Source organism: Cupressus sempervirens, chromosome 11, assembly GCF_028749045.1.
Source record: "Cupressus sempervirens isolate cs-2001-9-10 chromosome 11, ASM2874904v1, whole genome shotgun sequence".
Taxonomy (NCBI): Eukaryota; Viridiplantae; Streptophyta; class Pinopsida; order Cupressales; family Cupressaceae; genus Cupressus; species Cupressus sempervirens.
The window spans coordinates 261,364,863-261,378,167 of NC_143128.1; the positions used below are offsets into that span (position 1 = coordinate 261,364,863).

The 13,305-nt window shown below is 36.0% G+C and overlaps 1 protein-coding gene across 2 annotated transcripts in view; it reads right to left on the bottom strand.

Moving 5' to 3' along the window:
• Nucleotides 1-1,772: 1,772 nt before the first annotated feature.
• Nucleotides 1,773-13,305, bottom strand: part of LOC149529133 (protein virilizer homolog) — a 168,328-nt gene continuing 156,795 nt past the window's right edge. For both annotated transcript variants that reach the window (XM_089811290.1, XM_089811289.1), the window contains exons 19-27: nucleotides 12,736-12,891; nucleotides 12,526-12,579; nucleotides 12,224-12,429; nucleotides 12,057-12,126; nucleotides 9,545-9,870; nucleotides 5,326-5,497; nucleotides 2,516-5,215; nucleotides 2,338-2,409; nucleotides 1,773-2,129 (exon numbers count right to left, since the gene is read on the bottom strand). In XM_089811290.1, the coding sequence (XP_089667416.1) occupies nucleotides 2,118-2,129; nucleotides 2,338-2,409; nucleotides 2,516-5,215; nucleotides 5,326-5,497; nucleotides 9,545-9,870; nucleotides 12,057-12,126; nucleotides 12,224-12,429; nucleotides 12,526-12,579; nucleotides 12,736-12,891 (3,768 nt within the window). In that variant the 3' untranslated portion in view covers nucleotides 1,773-2,117. The remainder of the gene's footprint in view (nucleotides 2,130-2,337; nucleotides 2,410-2,515; nucleotides 5,216-5,325; nucleotides 5,498-9,544; nucleotides 9,871-12,056; nucleotides 12,127-12,223; nucleotides 12,430-12,525; nucleotides 12,580-12,735; nucleotides 12,892-13,305) is intronic.

The window sequence follows — 13,305 nt, forward strand, 5'->3', positions numbered from 1 at the left end:
ATAGACCTAGGTAAAGCAGAATGTAATGGATGTGATTATATAATGCTTATACAATCACCCCAAAAATTCATCAAAGAATACCAACATGGTCAAGATGAAGTTAGTGAATTGATAACCATTGAACCACATGGTATCCCTACACGACAAAAGAACAATCAATAACAAATAAGCAAGTAATAAAAGACGTTTTAAACTAAGTCATCTCACAACAGTCCATTGTATAGGTCTTGTTGTCAAGTCGAACGATAGGTGATCGAGTATATAGTGCCTAGACAAATCCTTGGCCAAGGTAGGTTAGAGGCATGCTTGCTACTATGATCACTAGAGGTCAGGGTTGCTAGCAGATGGTAAATAAGTGCATGGAAGGTATCCAAAGCCTAGGTGGTTGTCTAGCCGATATTAACAGTAGGATGCTCAATGCTTGGACAGTGGTTTCTCAAGCCTAATCCCAAGGTAGGAAAGGTCTTCCTTAGTAGAAATCGTGTGGGGATACTTAAGGGTCTGTGGTTGGGAGGTTAAGCCCTTGGCAGTGCTTCTCTTTTCGATGCCAAGGCTTGCAAAACTCAAGGATAAGTGCATGCAAGATACCTACATTTCAAGTATTTTACTTTTATATTCTCCACATTTTGGTTTATGTATCGTTGATGGTTATTATAGTTAAGTTAGTTTCTCTTTCATTGGATTAAGAATCAGTTAAATCTGGTATTCCTTTTTTTCCCTTGAACATATAAATTGAGATGAAACATTATTAAAATAGGTTTTGAAAATTTAGCATGTTACAATATGTATGCTCAAACAATTGCTGATTGTAGAGCATTTAGGAAACAAGTTAAAAGAACTTGTTCAAAACTGTATTATTCCTGAAAGCATTGCATCACCGCCATTATCAGTCCCAAGGCAACACTTCATTTCAGCATTTCAATTATGATTTAGCCTTTGTCCTCCTTCCAGATAAACTCTTGCTATTGTGAAGGTGGGAACACAAACACAAGGCTTGACTTAAACAAGTCCTCGTTGAATACAATTGTTTTTCCCTTGTTTCCTATGCACGGGTGTAGATCCCACAACATGAAAGGTTACATGGGTGCAAACAAAACATTGAGAACTGATCTCAAGCTATGCACAAGAGGAACACCTGGATTAAACACCGTGCTCACATGTCTAGCAATTCTTAGTTGATTTCAAAGAGATGGATCAACAAAGCCTTCTAATCCAAAATCTGTAACCTTTCGTTAACAAAGACACCCTCTCATCGCTTGATTCCATCTCTTAGCATATTCTTCTTTGAATTGCAACTATGGGTTCATGTATGTATCCCATTTCTAGATTTGTGTTGCTATGTTGATTTCCAATTCTGTAGTTTGTTGAATAAGCTTATTATAACCTTGCCTCATGTCAGATGAAAAGTTATACATGTTAGATACCACACCATGTTGCACCAACATTTTTAACTCTTCTTGCACTCAAATTCTTAAAATGCTTTGAAGATTACATGATAACTAGAAGATGTTTTAGAAATGCAACAAGCCAAAAGTAGAATTTTATGTATCAGCATAATGATTACATTACAGATCCATAATCAAAATGAAATGGGAATAAACTGAAATGGTTGATGAAACAAATTTAGCATTATATATTGCATCTCCGATAGCCAAATTGCATTATTTATATTCAATATCACCTGAACAAACACATCTGATCCAACCCACTTACAAAACATGGGGACACCATTTAAGTGAAACTTTACAAAAGTACAAATCAACATAATCATCTGGCAAATGGAAAAAACATTTCAATTTCACGATTCCAGTATGAAGTTATTTACATTTCTGAAAGAAATTGAAAATGAATAGCAAGTTGAATATCGCTTTTACTGTAAACTTGACTCCAAAAGATTCCAAATTGAAGTCTAGCATAGCACTTACCCGAGCAACAATCAGCTAAAATCTAAGATATGAAAAATAAGCACCAACTGATAGAAACTAAAAGTTGTAATTTTTGTAACAGAAAAGTAACCATCAGTCCAAATCTCATTCTGGACATTGTATGATTCTGTTGATAGGAAAATCATTTATCCTCCTCAATACTGTTTCACTCCAAGTACATAATGACCAATGTTATAGTCTTTCCTGAGAAAGCACAAACAATATTGTCAGCTACATCTGCAGTATTTTCAGACTTTACAATGCACAAAGCTACTTCTAAAGCATGCTAAAAATGGAATATAAAGCTATTTTCATTCAAATAAAACATAGGACTGGCATAGTAACCAAGGTCATTTGGTACACTTTCTACTAGGCACATAGGCAGTTTAAAAACTCCAACTCAAAGTCATACCTGCAACATCTGCATCAACTTTGGGTGCTGTTCCAAAAGTTGGCGAAGTTTCTCTTGATCACTCAGTAAAGCCTAACCAAAGCAGAGAAGGATATCAATTCCTAAATATGATAAACCTAAATATGGTTGGAACATCTCCACCCAAGTACGAAAACATAATAATCCTAAAGGTACATACCTGTATAGATTCAGGCGAACTGAAATACTGCTGCAGCCTCATACTCGATTCTTGTTGCTGCAGGTTTGGATGTTGAGCATGCTCAGCTTGCTGATGATGATATTGAGGGAGATGATGCTCTCCTTGATCATGATGTTGCTGCTGATGGGATTCCTGCGGCTGTTGAGAATAATAGGGCTGCTGAGCTTGTTGCTGATGCAAAGGTGGATGCTGATGCAGAGTGTGTTGGGGCTGATTTTGCTGAGGTGATGGTGGTTGAGGTTGATATTGTAGATGTGGTGGATGTATGGATCCTTGTATATGAGTTTGTGGTCTCTGTTCCAATGGTTGGTGAGGCTGAAGAGGAGGCCGTGGCTGCTGAGGAGGCTGAGGTGGGGGAGGACGGGGTGGTTGCGGAGGTTGAGGAGGCTGACGTGGCTGTAAAGGTGGTTGTGGTAGCTGATTTGTCACATGCTGTTGACCATGATGTGTTTGAGTTTGCTGGTTTTGTCCTTGTTGAGCCAAAACACTACTGGATAGATTTCCTGACAATGACATAGGCCTACCAGGTGGCAAAGGAGGTACAAAAGTAGGCGGTAAGGGATGAGACTGACTGACAGAACTTTGTCCAATGCTAGAACCAGAAAAGCTTCCGAACAGCTTATCACTTGAAGAACCAGATGGAGGCAGTGGTGCAGCTGGAATTGACTGAATATACATACCAGACACTGGCAGGACAGTTGAACCATGCACCGATGACTGTAGAACTGGAGGGGCAGAGAATGGTGGAGGCATGGGAGGAAGAGGTGGAGGAGGTCTGCTGGAAGCAATATTCTCATCAGAGATTCTGGCTGTAGATGGAACACCAACCCACAGTGTTGTTGAAGTGCTAATGCCAGACACAGAATCAAAAAGAGGTCGTGCAGTGGTGGATAAGGCAATAGAGCCATAACTAGTTGGTCGCATTTGTTCAGGATGAAATTGTAAATGTGGAGGTTGATGAAGGGGTACTTCCAATTGAGCATGAGAACTAGTTGGAGGTAATGGTGGTGCAGTGGTTGTATTCATGCTACTGCCTACACCATCCTTATAGTAATCTTTTGGAGCCGTATAATCTTGATCTCTTCCGGGCAACGATGCGACTGGACCACTCACCGCAGAATCAAATGCCTGAAAAGGTAAACCTGAAGGAAGTGGCGGTTGAACATCTCTTGCGGATTGCAGGTAAGAAGACATATGCAAATTACTGGTTTCAACCCTCTGTGGAGTTGAACCAGAAGGAATTGCTGGAGGTGGTGGCAAAGGTGGCAATGGTGGTGCATGTGCAAGAGTTTTCTGTTCAAAGTGAGCCTGGGACACAGTCAACGTTGGGACAGGACCAGGCTGTGATTGACTGGACCCACGATGAAGTGCAGGGAAAGACACAGATCCCTGCTCTGCTACTGTTTTCTTAATTCCTGAAACAGATCTTTGATCATAAAATTGCATCATAGTATCTGGTGGTTTTGACATAGAATGTATCTCATAGCCATTGGAAGACATGGGCCTTGTATTTTGTATTCGGTTGTTATATTGGTCCTGATGGTATTGTGTTTCACCGCTGACAATCTGATTTATTTGTCCTTTATCCCCGGTAAGACTTCCATGTCTCTGAATCCCACCTTCAGACTGTGGGACAGTCTCTCTTGATTTACCACTTCCAGGATTGAGACCTTCCACTGGATTAGATGAAGTATCCTTTTTACTCTGAATAAAATGCGGTGCACTGCCAGTGTTGAATTCTGCATCATCAACAAGTGAATCCGATGAATTAGTCCCAGGTAAACCCCCTGGGGCAGATGGTAAGAAGTCATCAGACTGAGGGAACTGCAACATGTCATCTGACTCAGAAACAACATCCAGCTCAATATTGATTTCCTGCAAGTCGTCTTCAAGGTGAGTCTTCATCTGTCTAGACTTACTAACTTTATCAACAGTACTCTCTGTCGCAGGTAGCAGTGCATGCACAGGTTGTTGCAAGTCTCCACTTGAACCTACTAGCTGGTGGCGTTCCCTTTGTCTGGCCATAAACTCATCGACATGGATAGATGGTGGCCTACCACCGGTAGAGCCTGCACGTGAAACAGTTGCAACATTGGAGCTGCTACTCATACCATCATTATTTCGTTCTCTTGCCACATAATCATCAACATGCATAGAAGGTGGTCTGCTAGTATTAGGTTTGCGTTGGCGAAAAGTATCCCTTCTAGAGGGACCAGAAGAGGAAACACTTGTACCTCCTGCGCGACCAAATGAACTGCCTGCATTAGGTCCTTCTGCTCCACCTACTGACCCTATACCATCTCCACGTTGACGCCTATTTGAGCCATCAACTGAAGCTGCTTTTCTCTTTAATGATGGCACTGTAATCGTAGGTAGATCAGGTGGGGAATCTGGACATTCCCACATATATTTATCTGCAAGATGCCCCAAGAAGTTTGATTCATCAGTTTTTTGTATACCCTTTTGTAATACTTCAAGATCTTCATTAGATGTTTCCAATCCTTTGCTGATGCATTTTAGTAAAACCTCTGACTTGATAGCTGAATGGGGTGGCAACTCCCAAGATGAAAATGAACGTTCAGAAGATGGCAGCTCTTTTTCTGGCACAATTTCTGGTACATGAACTATACTCATAGATTTCTCCAGCAAACAATGCATTGCTCTTACAGCTGCCCTAGTCTAACATCCACTAAATTATAGATTATTAGTAAAACAAAAAAAAAAACAAAAAATCATAAGGCAACTATTTTTTTTTTTATAATATTAGTCGATTGACAATCTTAATGCACCTGCTCTAATTTTGTCAGTGTAAGCAAGGAAGCATCTGTACCCGCCCCACTTATTTTCAAGTTAAGAAGATCAATCATGTCAACTACATGTTTCAACTTCTCTTCATTCTGACTTTCTGCTGCCTCACATTCGAGCCCAAAAAGAGACCTTGATGCCACAAGGCCATTTGAACTGCATATTGATCCATCCGCATCATGGTTAATAAGCACTCAGCATATGCCAACAACAATATATTTAATCAATAATAAATTTACAACTAAACTAAAAACGAAACTACCAAAACTATAAAATCAGGTTCAATATTTATCCTATCATTAGTGACCATTACATGTTTGCACTTCTATGCTACAAAAGATATAACTATCATTAGTCGCTGCCTTATGGAACTAATGTTCCCGGTGGTTCTTGCATTAATTTTAGGTATCTAAATTAAACTCAAGTCCTAAGGTTTGAACCGCAATTATTTAAATATTGTTTTTGCAGTTATTTTTCCCCATTTTCTGATTGGCTAACTTGAATTTTGCCGGGGTTTTTGGTAATTTTAGAGGAAAATAAAATCGGTAAAAATTTGTAAAGACAGACAGCTGTATACATTCGTACTAAATGTGACATCTGACGGACAGCTGTATACATTCGTATTGAATGAGAGATCGAAACGATAGGCAACAATTTAATGCATTGAGCTGGAGAGCACTAAAAAGCAGCGAAGGTTAAATGCAGCAAATGCAGGTTAGATGAACACACGGATACAGAGAAGCCATTTACAGTTTGCTTTAAGCATAGCACAGTCACCATCTACATATCTAGTAGAGATTTTTGTAGTAAAGACCGCAGAGGTAAGCAGTGATGCCCAAAACTATTGCTTTCACTTGATCAACAAATATACAGCTTGTTCAACAAATATACAGCTTGTCTTCAATGAAAGGATTTAAAATTTTGCATTTCCTTCATAGAGAAACAATTCTTTATAAATATATTACCTTGCAGTTTTTGCTCTTACGCAAGTATTAATATTTTCAAAAGCCCTAAAACTGTTTCCGTTGGTTTTTTCTGTTTCAAAATTTTGTTATCTGGTAAAGAAGACTGGAAGCTATCCTATTGCCATTAATACTATCCCCAAAACATCAAGCCGTAAGGTCTAGCCCACTGTCAGCCCATCTGTAGCCGGTTCATTGCCCAAAGCAATCTTAATGAGTTGTTTGCCTGCCATATTTTGAACAGAGCAAAAGCATGCTTGTGTGTGGTCTATTCTTACTTTGATCAATCTACACTTTGACATAGATAAAATGATGTAAATTTGACAGACTCGCTGTTTAAATTGATTAACTGAATGCAAGTATTCAAAAATTGGCCAGCATAAGCCAAGTAGTTTTTTTCCCCAAATATCTGCAATTTTAAGCTTTCGAAAGATTTAGGAATGCCTTGGTAGTATTGCCATGTCTGTTGTTTAATATGGACGCGTGGTGGACAATTTGGAGAATTTGATATTAGCGTTGATATCACAAATCCCAAATTCGATGCTTTTACAACTGGGTCTAGGCAGTTTTTACTGGAAAAAACCATCAGTTTTACAGTGAAGTAGGTATGCTGGTAAATCTTTTAAAATGTTTTGACTCTAATGTTAAATGATTAAATCTAATCAAAGAGACACATGCACATTTAGTTACAGAAGACAAGCTCTAAATTTATTATTACAGATATTGATATTGAAAATTTTAATTATTTTATTTGCTGATTCACAACAGGTACCCCTAATATCTATTATCTTCATCACTACAAATAGCTTTTTCTTTAACTGCAACTTGCAACAATCAGAATAATATTTAACAAGACCCGTGTCATTAGGAATGTACAGAGCTAATGCAAGTGTAAAATCCAATACAAGAGTCAATGTAGTATTATAGCTCATCCCTGATGTGGGCGTCTTGTAGATAACTATCTCCCCTGCTTTCAAGCCCTGGCCTAAAGTTTAGTCCTTTGGACAATTGTGGAAGCCTAAGAGACTATTCTAAAAATATCTTCATGCATATACCTGCAGGTCTTAGTGTGCTGCTTTTGGCTTTACTTCTATGACTGTTTTAAATTGGACTTTTGATAACTATGTCACCAAATGATATCCTTTTACAAATTGGCGATGTTATTAGAGAGGATGATCTGGTTAAGTTCTCACAGAGCAGCCCTACAGCTGTGAGTTGCATGATTTGTTCAAAGCCAATGAAATCAGAAAAGAGCTTCCCTTTGCCATCTACCATCAACTATAATGTATGTTATTTTTGTGTTTCCCGGAGTCCTCAATGTCATGATTCCTTTAGTCTTTTATCTTTCTTTCATTTCTTAACATAGTACTTGGCCCATGCCTATCATACTCAGCCCGAATTTTGTCCTTGCAAAATGTAACTATAAACTGAATTTTGAACTTATACACTAAGTATCAGAGAGATACAGGATTTTAAATCCAATCATAAAACATGTCAAAAGTTACTTCTGAATTATATTATTAATTATAAGCTATGTTCTAATCATAAATATGTCAGTCATTTTTTTTTTATTGTTGTTCCAATTTAGATTGTATTGCTCAAATATAAAAATCAAGCCACTGTTCTTATCTTCAGTATATGTCAGATGTTGTCATAACTACTTGATTTTATTAACAATTAGTCAAATAGACTTTAGCTTACTACCTCAGCAGCATAGTTGCATAGACGACAGGTACATTACATGATACAGCACAATTCAATCTGGAATTAGTTTTCTGAACAACTTGAACTTGAAATTGTATGCTTGTTCATGTCTTTTGTTTTTTATATTATCTGTTTTCATTCTGGAATAGATGGACCTGCTTTTTTCTCCACATTTTTTTATCAATACTTAAATTGCTTATAAACTATAAAGACATATAAAACACTAATCGCAATTTCACCTGATGCCAGAGTAAATAGGGACTGCCCTTTTGCAAGGTAGTAATAGGTGAGAATTGATATTATTCAGCTTTACTGTTAGTTCGATCAGGGGTAATTCCAGAATCAGCAGATTCACTGGGCAAATTAAAAGTTTCTGGTGTGTTGTGTTAAAGATAGGTTACCTGCGCAAGATACCATTTATACATATGGTCATCTGATTTGAGATCTCAGAATTATATCTGTGCTGATAAACTGTGATCATCTTTTTTCTGGTTCAAGCACTTGCTATGATGCTCTTCTACCTCTTGATTCGCGGTTTTCGTATTTTTGGGGGTTGCTTCTTTTCTATAGAGATATTATTGTATTCTTTTCTATTGGAGGTGAAATGCATAATTCAGTCATTATCATCGCCCAGCAGAGATATTATATGTGCGGTCTTTCATTTACTTGTTGAGCTGTTCTTTCTATGTGATCGGTCTCTTACATATTCATGTATTACCTTCTTCACCACTGAGTTAGAATCGCATGGTACTGTGTATTGATTTTGCTTCATGGTTCTTGTTGTCTGAGGTTTCAAAAATACTGACCACTTTCAGAAATTGTTATTAAATAGTTTAGATTAACACAAAAAAACAAAAAAAAAAAAAAAGGAGTCTTTAACAAACTACTAATTCATACTTTCAAATATTATAATTTAATGGGGATATAAGCTGCACCATAATACTTTCTCTTAACAAATACAAATTTCTGTGCCTTTTTTAATAAATATACAATACGAATGTTTCAGTTTTCAGAAAGAAATAACTATGATCTGGAATAATGAATTCTAATCCCAAGGAATAGCACTCCGATCTGATCAAATAAATGCTCTCTGGTCTATTATGATTTCCACAGACTTCAAATATGAACAATCTACTTCATGCATCACTTAGTATAATAATCTTATCAATCAAGCACACGGCAGGGACTCCTGCTCCTCCAGAGCCCTTGTTTTACTCATTGTCCTCGTTATAGCTTTAATTCTGTTGCATACATATATAGATTAAATAAGATGTGCTATACCTTGTTGTGTACTATACTATTGTATCTAGATATGTTCTTTTAGCACTAAAAATTTCCATTAGCATAATGTGTTGACAAGATTTCTTTAATTATGTATGCACTAACATTACTCAAAAGTGTTCAAACTTGCCCCTATCTTCCTCAAATGGTAATTTCTATAATTAGGTCTGGAATAAATCAAGGAGCATTAATTTAATCTATGGGGAGAAAGAAATGAAGTTTTAAAAGATGGTCAGCAGATAATAAAAAGACACACCTTTTACCGGCTGCACATAAATGTAAGATGCCTATAGCAAAGCATCTTACAATTTCTATAGCTTCATGAGAAATATGATCATCATTCTCCATTGCTACTAATAATTTTTGCCAACAAGATAATAAAGGACAAGTTGCCAAATGATTGGGTTCTTCAGAACTTGTAGTAGTAAATGCATATTCACTTTCCTTTGGCATGTCTCTGCCCAAAGTAGACGATCGCATTTGTATAGATACAAATGCAAAAGCAGATCTTCCCAAGTTGTGACTGGACAAACTCATTAATGCATCCCAGCAAGCTCGTAATTCCTTTCCAACTTTTGAAACCTGAGAACATGTGTATCTATTAATAAAAATTGATTATAGAACAATAATTGAGACTTTTAGACATGTAAAGAGATTTTCAGGATACTCTTAGCTAAAAGAACTTATTTTGTATTAAAATATAGCAAAAGCACATAACAATTTTAAATTCTCAGAGGACAATATAGGTAACTAAATAAAATATAAAATATATTAATGTCCACAGGTAACTAGAATGGATTGATGGGCCACAGAAACAGGTCGAGAAAGAATATATTAATACTGAAAAAATATAAAAATTCTGACAAAAGTAATCCAAGAGATAAACAATTAAACATTTAAAACACCATGGAAGCCTTGGGCATTTAATCATTTGATTAGAAATATCTTATTTTCTTTGTCAGTAAAAGTTATAAAATGTCACTAAGCCTCTTTAAATTAGTTATGGTTTGTGATGTAGATAACTCTAGTGTCTGTAAAACCAAACTCTTTCAAAAACAAATCAACATCATCTGTGTTTCTTTTAAACGCACCAGATGAATAAATCAAAACTCAGAAAATTCCAATTCAAAATCTTATGTCTTACCTGCATAACAAGTCAATATCCTATCCATTTTTGTAATTCTAGAAATAAATTAACCTAGATAGCTGGGTTTTGTACCATATTACATGAGAGCTTGAAAATTTATGATAATATCCTGTAAAGGACAAATCATATTTTGAATTATTAGGTTGACAATAAATCGCAATGCAGATAGCTGTAGCTAATTGAAACACCGGACCTTTTGACAAACTGATCGATACATATTCTTTAAATAAATATAGATTTTGTATTGATATATATTGAAATGCTTGTATAGATGTTTGCATATACATATATAGGCACATGTATATATACACATGCATGTGTATATATGTATATGTATACGTGTGTGTGTGAATACATACACACAATTGCACATATACCTATTTACTTACTCATATTGGGTTGTACTATTGTCTATATGTTTGATTGTACACACAGCCTCTCATTTCTCTCTTTTATTTGTGTTTTTTTCACAGTTTTCTTCTCTTGCTCTTATTTGTGGTGGTTTAATTGTTTTTGCTTTGTTTTTTAGCTTTCAATTTCCGATTATCTCTTTTATCTTGTCATGCTTCTTGTTCTTACTGTTTTTCTTTCTTAGAATTTCTTGCGTCTTAATTGTTATAGTTTAGTTACTCTTGTTTTTCCTTTTGATTTCTCTCAGGTGGTTCTAGCTATTGTTACATCTATCTTTTTTTGTTTCTATTTTTCCATTTTTCATTTTTATTGTTTTTCTTTATTATTTTTTCCTCTTAGGTTGTGTTCTTGAGGCATCTTGTTTATTCCTCTCTTCTTTATTCATTTTTAGAGTATTCTCTTTTTAAGGTTGTTAGTTTTTAAGGTTCTCTTCTTTCCCTCCTCACTTTACAGGCTTCACCCCCACTTCTTATATCACTTGATTTAGTCCTGGCCTGCAACTTGCATTTTTCATCTCCTGTACATTCTCACATCCTGATGATGGGTCACGACGTGTGGTCCGAAACATTTTGTTAAAAAATGAACACAATCAGAACCAAAAGCTGCTATTGAATACAAATGGACTGTGGAAATCTGATAAAATTGATATAATCTAGGTTTCTCTTTTCCACGCCACATAAACAGAACAAAACTCTTGACATTTTTCCTCTGAAGAATTTACTCTTGCTTGCATACCAAGTCAAAGCTCTTAAGGATTGAAATTTTCTACAGATATTTTTACCTGCACACTTAGATCTGTACCATGTTACCTGTGATCTTGGAAAGATTTAGAGGGTTAATATTTGAAAAAATTAAATATCCCAACCAGGACAAACCATACAAAGAAATTTAAATTATCATGTTGACACTTGACAGTAGTTGTTGACCATGTACTGTTGGCAAACCTAAAGGAACCATTGAAAATATCATCTGCATTTAATATTTATAAAGTTCAAAAAACAAAAATAATTTTAGTCAAAGATCTCACTATTAAGAAAGATTCATTGGTTGCAACGGAATTAGAAAGAAGATGGACCAATAAGTCACCAGACCAACATATATTTTTAAAACCAGAGACTCATAAAAAAGTTAACATAATGGAAAACCCAAAAATAAAAAATAAAAAAATACAAATTACATAACTGTACTGCTTGCTTGAACTAATACTCACAGTACAGAATTTTAATAGGCGTGAAATAATTGAACAATGCCCCTCAAAAGATGGACAATCACAAAGTCGTCTGCATCCAAAAGTAGAGGAAAAATGAAACAGAAAATTAAAGCTTGAAATTGCACATACATAAAAATCTAAGCTCAACCAAGTCAATGCTGACTCACCTGCTATTCATTGTAGTTGGGTAAACTGAAACACCTGGATCACAAATGAATGAAAATGACCTGAATACAGGAATGCACCATTGCACCCACGGGGAACATTCATCATTCTTCTTCATTGACAATTTCTCACCTACGATTGATGATTCAATTACTTTGTCGAGTATGCTTATAAGAATGTCAACTAGCCCTTCACTCATCAAAATCTTCTGTAAAGCACATAAAAAGTGAACATGGTCAGCAAAAGATGGTAGCTGCAAAATACCAAAAACAAACCAAGAATTTTTATAGAAGCAATGAAGAACCTTTGTAAAAGGGTGCTCCAGTATACCAGCTAAAAATTCAAGCAATCGCTCCCCCTGATGACACAAATAACAGTCGAAAACATCATATCACAGATGAAATCCATAAAATAAAATACCAGAAAAGGAAACATAAAAAGGAAAACAAAGAAATCTGGTGCTTAACTATATAATCTAGGTGAAAAATTTTGCCAACATAAAATTTCCAATCACCTTGAAAGCATCTGTTTCTGAAATTGTAGCTCCACTATTGATATGGTCCTGTGCCCAACGAAGTAATGGCCGCAATAGTACAGCACCAGAATCTGGCTTTTGACATGAGATGCGAATTACTAGCACCCTAAGCATATCCTGCAACACTACCAAAACCTGTACAATGGATGAAATGGGTCAAAGTTATACACTGGCAGTTCCCAGAAAATTATCACAACACCAATTGTCTAAGAATACGAGTTATTCTATCAATTCTATCCTAGACATTTTATAACATTAGAGATTCAGCAATGCGAATTTATTCTAGTCTTAGTTTTTATAGGTAATTTGTCAAAATATTAGAGACACATATCTCAAAATCTCCTGTTGACTGATAGGGACAATAACGATGTTATTTCAATACCAAAATTGCAATTGAAAGATTTAGGCAATTAGAGAAACAGGCTCATCATCCAGTATAACAAACCCCTGACTGAAAGCCAGGCCATAGAGACACTTTTTAGCTTCTCTAGCCTACATTAATTATCTCAAGAACGAGACAAGCAATTTACAGGTAAATATTATCCTAGG